The sequence below is a fragment of the Molothrus aeneus genome, chromosome 9 (genome assembly GCF_037042795.1).
Source record: "Molothrus aeneus isolate 106 chromosome 9, BPBGC_Maene_1.0, whole genome shotgun sequence".
NCBI classification, from domain to species: domain Eukaryota; kingdom Metazoa; phylum Chordata; class Aves; order Passeriformes; family Icteridae; genus Molothrus; species Molothrus aeneus.
In genome coordinates, this window is record NC_089654.1 from 22,521,949 (window position 1) to 22,537,189 (window position 15,241).

Consider the following 15,241-nt stretch of genomic DNA (forward strand, 5'->3'; position numbering starts at 1 on the left):
AGAAGGCTAATTTATTATTTTATGATATTATATTATATTAAAGAATACTAAACTAAACTGTACTAAAGAATACAGAAAGGATACTTACACAATGCTAAAAAGATACTAATGAAAACTTGTGACTCCAGAGTCTTGACACAGCTTGGTCATAATTGGCCAATGAGTCAAAACAACTCTCACCAGAAACCAATGAAGCAATCACCTGTGTGTAAACCAATCTCCAAACACATCACACATGTGAACACAACACAGGAGAAGCAAATGAGATAAAAATTGTTTTCCTTTTTCTCTGAGGCTTCTCAGCTTCCCAGGAGAAAAATCCTGGGCGAAGGGATTTTTCAGAGAATGCGAATGCTATAGCTGAATACATGTGTGGGTGAGGGAGCTGAACCTGGATGGTGAGTTATGATGGTTCCACACGACCCAGAGGAAAAGTTGCTTTAATGAAAAGGGCTTACCGGTGTAGCCAAGAGGACAGATGCAGTCGTAGTGCCCGATCTGGTTGAGGCAGGTGGCCCCGTTGAGGCAGGGGTCCGAGGCACACTCGTTCACTTCCAGGTCGCAGTGCTTGCCCTGGTAGCCTGGCACGCAGTAGCAGGAGTAGTGGCCCACGCCGTCCCGGCACAGGGCCCCGTTGCGGCACGGCTCAGAGCTGCACTCATCCACGTCCCTCTCGCACAGCCTGCCCGTGTAGCCAGCACTGCACAGGCACGTAGGCCCCTCCTGGCTGCTCTGGCACGTGCCCCCGTGCTCACACGGGTTGCTGTCACACTCACTGCCAGCTCGTTCACAGGCAGGGCCATCGGACCCAGCAGGGCACTTGCAGGGGAAGCTGAGGTTCCCAGCAGAGCCCAGGCAGGTGGAGTTTTGCAGACAAGGGTTGGAGGAGCAAGGGTTGGAGGTTTTGTTGCAGAGTTCCTCCACACTGTCCGCTGATGGGTCTGCACAAAGGCAAGGGTCATCTTTATGACCATCAACACATGTAGAGTTCTTTTGGCAAGAGTTTGACAGGCACCTGGAATCATTCCTCATGCAAAGCGATTCTAGGAAAGAAATACAAAATATCCTGAGGAATTCCACAACACTGGGAGTAACCAACAGTGAAAGAAGTGTAGTTCTTAACACAACTGTGCTTGAAAACCCACAGCTTCAGTCGCTGGCTATTGAGAAGAAAACGGGACTGGAACTGTGTGATGCGTTAGTGGACTAATGAATGTTAAATGAAAACAATTATGAAAACGCGAGTAAGTTGTAATTTCCTGTTCTTGCCTCTTTCAACAACCATGGTCTGGAGTGTCAGGATTGTTTAACACTTTATTAATAGCATAGTTGAGACAATATTGGTTGTTGTCAATGGATATCCAACAATATGGAACACATTTAGGTATATTTAAGGTTTTTGTTTCTGTTTTTGTTACTACAGAAAGGAGATGGACCACCTTTTTTTAGTTCAATATCACTTCTGTGGTGGTACCATTCTTTTGTAGTGGATGATTTTTTGCATTGGGTTTCACAAGCTAAATTACTCAGATGCAGTTATAGCTCAAATAAACAGTTCAAACCATCAGGCACCTTCATTTTGATTTGCTGCTTATAAATAGTAATTTCACAGGTGTACGGCATCTCCACCACAAAGAACCTACCAAACACCTGAGATGCAAAACAGCCCTGTCAGAGCCTTCCAGCCTCCAAGGCTGGAAGGACATGGTGAACATGGTGCAAAGATGTTCCTTACTTCCTTACCCTCTGGGAACTGAGCTTCTGTCAGAAATTAAAGGCCACTTGGAGTTGCCTTGCAGCTGTGAAGAATAGCAAGAGCTACTCCTCACTTCCCAGTCAAGGAGGGTGAGCTGTTACCAGCACTGTTCAGAATCCACCTCTGGGATACACTGAAGCAGCTGGATCTGGGCCAAGACTGTGAATTTGAGCTGAATGTTTCTTTAGGAGAGAAGGCAGTTTGTAAAAAAAAGACTCATGAACTGGAGCACAAAAGTTGCATTAAATTATCTAAATGTAAGTGCTGTAAACATCTTTTTTATTATTATTTGTTTTATACTTTTATTCTGGAGTATTGTTTGGATATATGAAGGGTATGTGTCTTCTACAACAGCAGAACAGTGTGTGTTTGTGCAAGCAGGGTGTTGTGGATGAGCTGAACTTCTCAGAGGAATTCAGACACATATACCAGCAGTCTCTAATTTCTTCCCAGTTCCTGAACTGAGATTCAGGAGAGTAGACCCAGTAGAGATGGAGATGGGGCACTGAAAGAGAAGAGGTGAGCAGAGATGGAGACTCCAATAACTGGGGTCAGACCAATGCTGATAAAGGCCTGGGACAGATCCCTGGAAAAGGGAGAAGCTAGGGTTGGTCCCCTGAGGATACCAACCAACCAACCACAGGGGAGTGTCAGAGAATACAAACTGACATGGTGTGTTTCCATGGTGTGCATTTTAATATATAATACAATTTAATCTGTTTTTCTCTTAGGAGGGGGAGGTGGAGGAAGAAAGTATCAGAAGGCTTAACTACTTAGGAAAGACTGCTTGTGTAGGTTTGACGCTAAGATAATAAATGCAAAGGCTTAAAAATTATCTGTGCATGACTGTTGTGCTTTCTGACTTGAGGTGTACACAGGAGCAGCTGTGCCTCTGAGAATTAGAAGCACCAGTCTGAATGAACTTGATGTTCATGAATAGGTACATTTTCTGAGCCAGATAACTAATTAATACTTGTTTGAGCAAGGGGAATAGAGATTTATGTAGTAACATTGATAGCAACAGTGACACTGTGATTAAAAACCAACAGTGGTCTTAAGGATTACATAGAAAGCAAGCTAACATTGATTAGCAGGAGAACTGGAGTGTTACCTCATGTTCTCTGAAGGAAAACAGGACAAAAATAGTACTTTTGGATTAGCCTGTCTTTAAAATGACCCTCCCCAAACCAGTTAATAATCAGTTTTGGGAGGAGGTATTTCATCCTGATGCAGTGATGGTTGCACTTGCTCCAGCTCAGAGCTCTCACTGAATGCAAAAATTCAATATATTGGTCACATGTACTGATCTGCACCACTGGCAGCAGTAATTCAGACCTTTCTCTTCCTCAGCATACTCTCATGTATGTTCTCATGTCCTGGTTTACATAATTTTGTGCTTTGCCCATGCATTTAGTTTTTTTCTTTAGCCTGGATAATACAGAGCTTACTGCAATCTATTAATTACAGTTAAAATGAGCAAAACTGTGCTCCTTAGGAACTTCTGCATCCTGTGTTTTCCTTGCACAACTTTAGAGAGCTTTCCTTTCAGTCTGTGTACCTATTTAACATTCATTAAAGTGCATGTTTGGGGAAACATTGCAAATTTGAAGAAATTAATTACGATCAAGTTATAATGTTGTCTAACTGTTGTACTGTGTAAGCTACAAGAGGTGAGGTCAATCATGCGAGTGCTTTCCTACACAGGACCACAGTGACCTGAGAAGCAATTTAGTTAATTATTACTGCTTTTCCAGAGATAATTTGCATGCAACAGGCTGAGTTTGTTATAATGACTGTGTGAGGACATGATGTGTTTGCTAGTCTGCAGTTTTGATAGTAGGAGTGAGCACTGGTTAAAAAGCTTCATAGCTCTCTGAGGCAGTAAGAGTAGAGGGAAAATGAGGGAAGGGGAAAGACAGCCCTAAAAGCACTGTCTGTATGGAGTGAAGGCAGCCAATTTGTCTGCAGGGTGACATCACTATGGGAAAAACACAGAAAACATTTCCTGGATTTTTTTAAGCAGTGTTTTAATTTCAACTTTTGTAGCTTTTATAAAATGAATTTCTTATGCAGAAATCTCCAACAGACAATTCAATAAATCCAATATTCTGTAGAGGATACTCTTGTCTGATTTGTGTGACAAGTTTATAGTGAAACAGCAACATTTTGGTGTTCTGTCTTTATTCTAATGCACTGTGCCATGGTTTTTATGATTTGTGTAGTTTTTGAGGAGCACAGGAGTTCTGAAGGTCTTAGCAGAGATATAATCATGCTGAGTTTCAGCTTGGTTGTAGTTTAAAGGCTGGGACCAAGACTTTAAGGGTTCTCTATAGTAGTTTGTCTCAGCAGCAAAACTGCATGTCAGAAAGGTGATCATCAGTGGTATGCAGTTGGCACACCATGGTTATCAAATGGTAGGGAGTTCACCTGGACATTTCCATGATGTTTTTATTTTAAAAAGTCATGTTCCTGAATGATGTGAGTGTTTCAGCTAATCCTTGGATTCTGGACTCCTAGTTCTAACACAATTTCCCACCTGTTTCAGGTAAGTTATTTGCACTACCTCCCTTGCTGCCCTGTGGAAACTGAGTTTCCCTGCTGCTCTGGAGTGATGTGGAAGGAGGGATTTGGGAACCTCCTGAGCTCAGAGCTGCATGGAAGGAGGATGAAGAGTATGGCAGGTGGAAGCTCCTGCATGCCCTGTGATGCAGTGTGATAACTGATGCAAAGACTGTCTCAGTTTGAGCAGATGCCTAAGGAATATTCTCTTCTGCACTCACAGAAAGAGCTGCAAAGGGACAGAAATGTTTCAGTGGAGCTTGGTTTTTTGGCCAGGTTGCAGGAGGATAACGAGGAAAAGCCTCATGCTCTACCTCAGATGTGCAGAGGAGCTGTTTTTCATTCCTAAGCAATTAAGGTCACTTCAGCAATGCCTTGTTCTGACAGAGTCTTAAAACTCCTATATAACTTAGGAAAAATGGAAACAAAATGCTGATTGCTTTGGATTTACATTGACTGACACTTGAGGTAATTATCAGTCTCTTTATAAACAGTGGTACTTTAATCTAATTACAAGAGGATTTAGTGCCAAGCGTTTTGCCCCATGGTTAAATCCTTGACATGCAGATGAGATGGTTGGCAGTGAAATTCTTTGCAGTAAAGCTTGCCATCTACTGGCACAGCATCCATACTACCAGAAACATGGCCATACCTGCAGCTATTACAGGAACTGGCACTCATAAATTAATATAAGAAATGCCAAGAAAAAGACAGTTTTAGCTTTGGTTTTTTGCTCTTGGATAAGATTATTTAAACTCATTGACGTGATCTTGTTAGTGTATGAATAATTGAGCTAATAAGCACTAAAAATGCATGATTTTGGCTGGTAAAGGCTTCTGAATGATCAGCAACTACTGTAGTGATACAAAATAATTTTTATGATGTTAGAAATGCATGTCAAAGAGGATAGAAGGCCAAAATTGAATTAGGGAAACTTTTCATAAACAGAGCAGGGACTTTGAAATGGCCAAAGCATTTTGGCACAGATAATCTGATTATTGTTCCTCAGTAAAGCAAATAATTTTGAAAAGCTCATCTGCATATCTTTCCTGACAATTTCGAGTGTTTTTTTCCTAGATCCTGTTTGAATCAGAGATTTAGTGGGTTCATGTCCATTTTTCAAAATATTCTTCTAAGTTCTGACAATTCGCAATCTCAGCCACTCAAAGCCCCCAGATAAATCCTTTGCAATCTGTTTTGGGCTCTTTGTGTCAGAAATGTCTTTCAGCACAGACTTGTTCTTTCAAGACACAACTCTTTGTACGAGTTGGTAAAATATCATAATCAGTGGCTGCATTTAAAATCAGATTTCAATCACTGCTAATCACGCTGTTCTGAACCAGAGTTCACATGGCTGTGGCCATGCCTGCACTTTGCTAATCATCTGATCGTGCCTGAAGGCTGCTTGTAATTTGCAGTGCTGTTCTTCAGATATGCCTTCTGCCCCTGAAGGAGGACTCTGAGCTTCACAGAAGCTCTCAACACTAACAACTTCAGAATCTTTTACATATGCTGCAAGATTTTCTGACCTTCTTAACAGAGCCAGTCTATTTTCTAAGGGGAAAAAAAAATCTATGATAAGATAGAGAACTCCTTGATACCCATATATTCACCCTCACTGATGATTTTACTGTGCTTGGAGGGCTTTTTTCCTTTCCTTTTTTTTAAACAATGAGTTATTACTTTACACATTTGAATTAAAACTAGGAAGCTACTCCAGCCAGTGCAGATAAGGCAGTTCACAACAACACCTGACCATTTACTAAGCTATACATTTTGGGGGAAAAAATGGATAGCAAAAAACCCCCGGTCTATGAGTTGAGAGATTAAATTTAAGAAACACCCCTTAGGAAAGAAGGATTGAATTGCAATAGTGAGATGTTTGGCTCTATAAAAACATCCCAACTTCAACATCAGAAAATATGTTACCTGTGAGTTTGGTTTTGGTTTTGTTTTTTTTTTTTGGGGGGGGGGGAGGATTGTTTGTTTTGTTTGTTAAAATTTGTTGGAATGGCATATAAAATGGACATCTTGGTGGTGGTCAGTCGCTAGAAAGAAAATTAGATCACAAATGAAGCAACCACTGCTTCTCTTAGTGCTGTTACTTCAGTCTGGGTTCTATTGAATAAAAAACAGCATACAGCATTTGTTCACAGCTAAAGGCTTACATTGTGATCAAATCAGCTCACCAAAAAAGTCACAGGATAACATGATGGTAGCAAGGATTTGGATAGCCCAGTGGCTGGAGTCAGAAACATGAACCTTCAATGCTCGTGCTCATTACTTGTTTGAAACCTGCCCCTGGGATTTTAAAACAAGAGTGTGAATCTGTGTCACTGAAATATCAAGCTCTGTTACTATACTGAGATCTTGAAATAATTATCATTTAACTGGAAATATTAAAATATCGCCCAAGGCATTTACTGCTGCATTGAGGAGCCGTGGCTTTGGTGTAACTAATCCTCTCTCCATTTGTCTGCAGTGCATCATGACACAAAAAATACAGTTCATCACTCTGACAATAACTTCCCTGCAAAGACAGCCTTAGAAAGGTGTGCAGATAGATGTTCAATCTTGATGTATGATGAGGAACTGGGGAAGATATAAGCACAGCTGCATAATCAGTGGGGACAGAGATTGGAATCAGGTGCCTTTACCATGGACTGAAAGGCAGAGATGTCACTCCTGCATTTGCCAGATGGGGAAGGAAAGGACAGGAAACCACGTTCTGGATAAAACAGAGCCAGGTAAGGGGCTGTCTAAGCCCTCAAAATAGCTTTTCCACGTAAACAAATAATTCTAGTTTTTGCACGGTCTCAAACTTCCTAAGTATTGCGCTAATACCATTTTACCCCTTCCCATCTCCCAGTACATTTGTATTACCATCTTAATTATTCACTGTGCTGGGCAGCTTGTAGTCACTGTGGTGCCACTTGTGTTTGCACGTTTCACCTGTGAGGAAATCACCAGCCCCCAGGCCCTACCTGCTCTATCCACAGCTGGAATCATTATTACTCAATCTGCTCCATGGAAAATCCTGCTTTGGGAAAGGATGATCAAACTTTTGCCAAACAAACAAGCACTTGTTGTGTCTGCAAATACCGTGGTCGTAAAGAGTTAATCCTGAATCCTTAACTTCAATTGTGTGTCCAAAACATCCTAGCATGTTGTTATAGAAACCACTTTCAGGCTTTTAATCTTGAGTCACGTTTATTACCATAGTAACCAGCACCACACACAGGCAGGAAAGAAAAAAGGTGGTTACACAAATATTCCATTGCTATCAAAAAAGCCAAATTCAGTTTTAGGTACATTTGTATCAGCAAAATCAAGGAAAGTAAATTAACTTATTTTCTGAAGAAAAGGTATGGTATATTAGTGTAAGAGTAACAGTGGAATGGCATTAAAATTTTAAAATGTTGTTTAGGCAATGCTATTTGTGATTGAAATGACAGAACTGGTTATTAAACCAATGTCTTCATTTCACTCTTCTCTAAACTTTTTGGTTCACACTGACTTGCTGAGAATAAAGGCAGTTACTGCTGGCTGTCATTGTCCTTCACTGCCTTTTACCATTTGTGCCACCCCAGACTCCCTTACCCCATGAGCAGTGCAGCAACCCTTACAGCTGCCCCCACTGCCTCACTGAGCACCACAGCAGTGGCACCAGCTGTCCCAAATAAACAAACAAAAATGAGGTAGATACCTTCTTTACTTCTAAATGTAAATGATTTTTTGGCTTTCACTTTATTTGGCAGCATACCTAGTGTTTGTGCTGGGAACAGGAGGGGAATCAGGCCCAGGAGCTCAACAGGGCTCCTATGCATTGAATTTGGAGGATTTTTGGTTCAATTGGACATCAAGGCACATTGCTACTAGCAATGCAAGTAGACTGGTTTCTAATGACAGTGAAAGACTTTATGCTCTGCTTCTTTACCTTTATGTTTAGCACTAAAGCACTGCAGTTTAAGGTGGTAATGTGCAGTGATCATCCTGCTTTTACTGTGCACAGGTATTTTTGTTTGTGTAAGGTGTAGAACAGTGGCTGATCAGGCCAGGTGGCAGCTGATATCCATTGTAGTAAATGATGTGGACACAGATCTAGAAAACTGAACTGATTTCTGCTGTGCAGTCCTTGTACACACTCTCTCTGAATGTAGCTCTCCCCTTTAAGATTTTCATTATATTTGTCCTCATTTTTATCTTCTAAATCTGCAGAAGAGAAGCAATATGAGTATAATGAGGTATTCTTTGTCCCTCTAGAAGTGCTGAATTTATTTTTTTTTAGTTGAGGTCACACAGCAGAATTTATTCTTAATAGTACAGAACAGGACTTGTCCCCACAGGGACATAGGAGATAAATAGATAGGTGAGCAGCAATGGTAGTGGGCCAGCTTCAAACTTGCCAAATCTGCTCTTCAGAGGTAAAGAGCATAGAAAATTAATTTTGCTCAAAATCTGAAGCAATTCTATTTAGGTAATAAGCTTGATGGCTTATAGGAAAGATTGGTGATTTTGTGGATTAAATTTCTTTGTCCCAAGGATTGGATTCAATCAACAACTTTCCTGCCTGAACTTCTCTTAAGGCTTCATTAAAGCTGGGGACATCCTTAGCATATAACTCAGGATACAGAGCCACAGGTGTAAAGTTCTCTCCTGTGAGATGAAAGGTCTTGCCAGAAATAAAGAGAGAAAACCTTAGTGGTTTAGTTAGGCATGTGAATTATGTTTTACACTTTAAAATGCTATCCTGGATTGCCTTTGGTGAGGTTTCTTGGCATGCCTAGATGAACTTGTTTGGATGGGTGCATTTGTGGTGCCTTTGTGCAAAGTGTTGCTGCTGCCTTGGTCCCTAAAGCCACAAGTATCTACATTAATGTTGTGAAATTAATAGAAGCACAATCTGCTGTTTGTAAACCTGGTATCAGAACACACTGAGGGGTGCAAGTGCTGCTGGGGAAGAGGAAAGATGAAAGAGTGCTTGCAGTTGGGAAGATACCAGCTGTATTTGCAGCTGGGCTAGGAAGGAAGGATGAAGTGTACACCTGGCAAGATAACAAGGGAAGTGGTGCCAGAGCTAGAAAGGGTTGCAGAAAGACCAGAGCATGGTCTCCTTCTCTGTATTGGGGGGGATTTTCAGGAACACAGCAGGAGCAACACAGCATAAAGCTGTCAGTTTGTGAGTTTAGGTGAAATCCAGTTGCTCCTGCTTCTGTGTGAATTCCAAATGGTGGAAAATACAGAGCAAAGGAGCAGTTTGTCTCTTGAAAAGGCCAAATCTCACCTTGAGAGACACAAGGTCTCTCAGCTTCTCTGGAGTCTGGAGAGAGTTTAAGGCATTTTTGTAAGACAGAGGCTTTCAGCTGCCACTGAGCCTCTGGCTCCTCCTGAATTGAGCCTCAGGAAGGAGCTGGGGATACTGCCCCTCAAGCAGACCAGCTACTGTTGACTTGCAGGGCTGAGCTTTGGTTTAGGTGGGAACATGCAAGCAGCTGAGCTCCCTCTGTGCTCAGCCACTAATGCAGGAGAGAAAAGGCACTCAGAAATGCTGCCAAATGCTGCTAAGAATCCCTCCAGTAGAGGGGCTAAAACTGAGTACAAAATTGATTTCATGTCCAAATTCTATGTGTTGTTTACATTTGAAAGGCATTATAAGACATCCTCTTCAGTCTCCTTCAGTTGTGGTTCTGCCATTCATTACTTCTTTCCTTTTTTAATATGAAAAGAGCATGAAGTAGTGATTCTGATAGTACAGTGGCACATAAAGGTGCTGTGATTTTAAAATGTAGCCTCAAATGTCTGTAATGCTGACCCAGGTATGATTCCTTTCTGTGAGTCATAACTGGATAAGCTTTAAGCCCTGATTGTTAGAAATGTATCATAGCAGCCTGTAACATGGAGCAACTCTTTTAAAGTCTCTGGGTGTAAAGCCAAGTCCTGATGTGTGCAGATGTTGAGATTGCCTGCAGTATGTTCTCAGTAACACAAATGAGGACAAGATGTTCCTGATGACATCAAACTACAGCATATCAAAATCATGATGCTGCTTTTCCTGTTTCCTCAGACTTAAAAAAAGTAATCAGCTCTGGGACAGATAAGCATTATGTGGCTGGAGATGCAGTGCACTGTGCTTTAAATGCCACAGGACTCAGAAGAAAGCTTAAGAAAGCTTCAGTGTGGCTACAATGGGCAGTAAGTACACAGAAAGCAAGGCCGTGCTTTTCCAGCATGAACTTTGTAGAAGAGTTCACATTCCAGCCCTTTCTGTTATGTGCTAAATTATTTTCAATAGAAATCACCTACAATTAGCTCTGCATGAACTAATTACCAACTGGGATTTCAAGACTGCTTGGGGAAAGCCACGCCTCCTGTGTTTTGGGACAGGCTGGAGTGTCAGGGGGAACTGGCACAGCCTGAATTTCCTCAGCTCTCCTGCTGAGCCCCTCTGCTGAGGGCAGCTTCCCCTCAGAGCCAAGGCCATGACACATCATTGTGATGTGTCTGTGAGCTGCACAAGTTGCCCTCACCAACTTCACACAGACAGAAATCAGTCCCAGGCCCAGCAGAAGGATATTATCATGTGAACTTCTGCAGAGGGCTGGCCTTTGGAACACTGGTTCCAGTGACCCATGAAACTGAACACAGCCATGGCTCTGACACAAAATCTGTGGCAGCTTTCCTGACCTGCAGACTGTATTGTAGCATCCTAAAACCTCTACTGTCTTGTAGCAGAACAAGAATGAATTTGTGTCATGGTTTTACCACTTTTTATTTCCAGAGCAGGCTCAGAAGCACTGAGGGGGAGAGACTGACCCAAAAGAAATGTAGGTATTGAAAACCCACTGTATAATTAGGGATACTTTTCTCTTAAACATTTTTAAGATGCTTCACTGTAGAAGTAAAACAAAACCAGAATATTCACCAGCATCAGGGTATTCCCAGGAGCCTTCCTTGGGGAATATGCTAAGAAATAAGCCCTCCATATTAGAAGACTATCACTAAAAGTCAAATTGCTAAAGCTTAATGTGATGGCATGCTTTAGAATAAAACCAACTGCCACTAGGGCATTAAATATCTGCTACAAATGAAGAGGTGTCCAGCAAGCATTTATCAAAATTAGATCAGTACCATTTTTGCCAGTAAAATGATGAAAAATTTTAAACCATGAATAAATGAATGAATGTTTATTCACCACTAGCAATCAGTATAGTAATTTCTTGAAGGCTTTGTAAATTTCTATTTCCCCATTAATAGTCTCCTTTGTTAATGTGGGAAGAGGTAGATCTAACTCCTCATCTCTCATTCCTTTCCTAGTTCTCCCATACCTGCCTCAGATTTTCTTTCCATGCATTCTCCTTCTCTTCCTCTGAGGCCTGATCCAAAGCAGACTTGTGTTTCCAGGGCAGGGATGGGAGATTACAGTAAGCTGGTGTGGCTGGTGAGTGAGCCTGCAGTAATTGTAGCCCCAGGATACGATGCCAGCGGTGGCTCCACGGGGCAGCACTGATGCCTCTGTGCTCTGCTGAAGTGCTCACACTCCTCAGGATGATCCAGAGGACAGTGATGCTGCTCTGGCCTGCTTTTCCCTTGGATATGAGATTCAGCCATCCTGTTGCAGTGACAGGGGATTTTTGATTCACACAAATCTGCTCTAAAGATGCAGGGAGAGCTCTGGCTGTTGGTGGTGTGGTGGCTGGGGAGTGGAAAATAAGATCAGCGAGCAGGAGCAGGGAAATAAAGCCTCCACAGCTTGACATCCAGGTGCTTAGTCTATCTCAATAAACTTTGGTGCCATACAATAATGATAAAACAAAAGGAATACCCAGTTTTGGGGGAAGGGGCCTTCCTCACAATACCAGTCCAGACCTGCCAGTACAGGGTACATTATAGGGCAGCATCCTGCCTTGCTTTATATTAAATTATGCTAAATAAATAAAGGAGATCTGTGTGACAGTAAGGGTCTGGCCGGGCAAAAAATTAAGAAAGATTTCATGGCAATAATGAATAAGTGATTAATATCTAGCGACTATCTTGCTGGGAGCAGTTTTTTTCAAAGAGATCTATGATGGGGCTTGTTTTATCATCCCAAAGGGCATCACACATCATAGTGTGCTGAGAGGCTGCAGAACAGATTGGGAAGTAGTTCTCAGTACTTAATACCTAGGGATCCTCAAAAGCCATTTCCTCTTAGGATCACACTTCCTTTGATCACTTGGGTTATTAATTATAGATACCTTGAACAGAACAAGGCACTCTTACTGTACTCCTCCAACAGTGTCTCATTTAAAAGGAACAAAATATTGTACTTAATTAGGGGTTCAGCTCTGGTGTCTTTTCAAGGCACTTTGGTATTGATTTGACCATGATAGCCTACTGTAGCAAATATTATGCCATTAATAATAAAGGGAGCATGTAGACATAAAAGTGTAGGAAGGAAGCACCAAAATGTTTGTCATTCAGCTTGCCAGAGTAGTTGCAGTATAACCACCCAATATAGCATTTAGAATAAATGCTATATTAGAATAAATATTATATTAGAATATTAGAAGAAATGCTATATTCTATGGTTCAGAAGCATCTGCACTTAGTGGAGACTTTTCCTTTGTGCCATTTTCTTAATTGTATCAAGACCATGCTTCATCAAGTGGCTTCAGGCAGAAGCATTTGAAGCTTAATTTTCTCTCTGGATAAATGGGAGCATATTGTTTCTGCCTTGACTCTTTAGACTAATTTTGCCTCTCTTCTGTTTTTTCTTACTTGTACTTTGGCTATCATGATTAAACATATGAAATTAGCCATAAAGTTAACCAGGTGAGCATCAATCTGCATATGTGCTCGTTCACTTTACTCTTAGCATGTGTTGATTCATCCTTGTAATCAAAAATTGTATTAATTGGCTGAGAGGGGTTTATTTCTGTACGTTCTGGTCTCATAAGAAGCTTTCACTAACGTTTTCCTCACACTGCAATGTGTGGCAGAGATATATCCAGGATTTCCTGACTTGCAGTCAGGAAGCAGAGGGCTTCTCTCCCCAGCCATGTGGGTCCCATTCCTGTTGGGCTGGGTGTGCAGGGGCAGGTCTGTCAGCAAGTTACAAATCAGCACCTGCAGGGCTCTGCTCCTCCTGCCTCAGGGACCTGGAGGGGGACTGGGCTCAGGCTCATGGAGCCCTGCAGCCTGTGCCCCACCTCATTTGGCTCTTGGATGCCAGGATGGCCCTGCAGTTTGGGAGGTGTTGGGGAAGAGCCTCTCTGTGAGGAGAGGGGCAGTGCCTGGCCACCAGCCCTGCTGTCCCCAGGGCTCTGAGGCAAAGGGAATAAGCTTCAGATGGCTTCTCTCCCTAATTTCTTTAGGGAGAAGACAGGAATCTGAGGAATCTGAGGTAATGGAGAAGATGCTCCTCCTGGAGAAGCAGTGCTTGTGTGACCTGCAGGGAACACTGCAGGTGCCCTACAGAGCAGTGTTGATGAGCTTCTACTTTGCAAGGGATGAGCTTTAACTGCATTTTTCAGTTAAGATGTAGATTGTATGCATGCAAGATAGTATAAAGTAAATTTTTAGGTAATTTTTTATTACCTAGGTGTTCTTGTAGCTACAAAGAATTTGAACTAGTATCAAAACTATATATGCTTTTCTAAATCAAATGAACAAACCACAAAATAAAACCCATCAACCCTCCCCACATGGTTTCTGATGATCAGAATTCCTACTCAAATCAACAGTAATTTTGTCAAATTGTTGAATCACAAAGCTTAACTTGTCAAGTACAGCACTTTAGTATGTCCATACTATACCCTGTTAAGGAGTTGCTCAGAAGTTTAATTCAAGCAGAGAAATAGGTACTAAACTTACCCTGGGTTTTGTGCTGGCTTTTTTACCTGTTATCAGAACATTTGGCATTTGTTTGCAATGCTTTCTTTCTAGGCTTCTCTCTTCTAATTTGTGAGCCAACAAAACAAAATTTGATTTAATTATTAAAAGGGAACTAAAGCTCCAGCTAACCTGATTTTTTTTTCCTGTGGCCACCTTTCTTTTCTGGTTGCCCCAAAAGGGATGCCAGTTTGAATGGCATACTTGGGAGAAAGTGTATCTGGAGAGTCCCAAGGCAGCATTTCACAGTAATGCAGCATCCCTGCTCCCCAGGATGTGGGCTGAAGTATCTCCCACAATGTACCTGACCTGATGGCAGCAAGAGGGATTGTTACCTAGGAAATCTGAATTTCAGGTACAGAATCCACAACTGCCAGATGACTTTTGAGATGACTTTTGCCAGCCTTGCCTGAAGACTTTCTTAAGTCAGCTTTTTATTGATAACTCACTAGGAATATGGTTTAGAAAAAGCAAAATCTTGTTTTCACTAGCCTGTAAACCTTTGCAGTTCCTCAACAATTTTCATAACACTTTTCCTTTTTCTTTTCCACATTGTCATGGCTGTTTGCTGCAGTGATTGAGTTTTCTTAACTGTCAGAACAATGTCAAGGCAATGTGAAGACAGTGTCAAGGCAAATATAGAAGGGTGACAGTGTGAGGGAGGGAAAGAGAAAAGAGCTGTCAGTACTCAGAGTGCTCTCTAGAGAAAATATTTCCACGATAAAATCATTGTCACCATGCGCTGAGCAAGAGAGGATAAAGTGGAGGTAATTAAGTTACTGCTCTAGGAACATGTCTGGATGACAACTTGGAGGTAAAGAAGAACTTAGAAAAGCAGTTTGTGAGGATGTCTTTTGTCCATTACTCTTGTCCCATGTCACCTCCTCAGTGATGCTCCCTAACGCTTCTTTTCTCTTTCTAAGCTGTGTACCTCAGGGAGGAAAGATGTTGCATTGCCCACTGAGGGGAAGGTGAAGGGTTTTCCCACTTGATGTGATTACCAGACATTTTATTAGGTGTCATGAGACAAGACCTCTGCTTGTGGACAGTCAGCAC

General features: G+C 41.8%; 1 protein-coding gene across 1 annotated transcript in view; it reads right to left on the reverse strand.

Annotated features, from left to right (window-relative positions):
* Nucleotides 1-15,241, reverse strand: part of CRB1 (crumbs cell polarity complex component 1) — a 100,336-nt gene that overhangs the window by 72,423 nt on the left and 12,672 nt on the right. Inside the window, exon 2 of the mRNA XM_066555632.1 lies at nt 459-1,043. Coding sequence (XP_066411729.1) covers nt 459-1,043 — 585 coding nt within the window. The remainder of the gene's footprint in view (nt 1-458; nt 1,044-15,241) is intronic.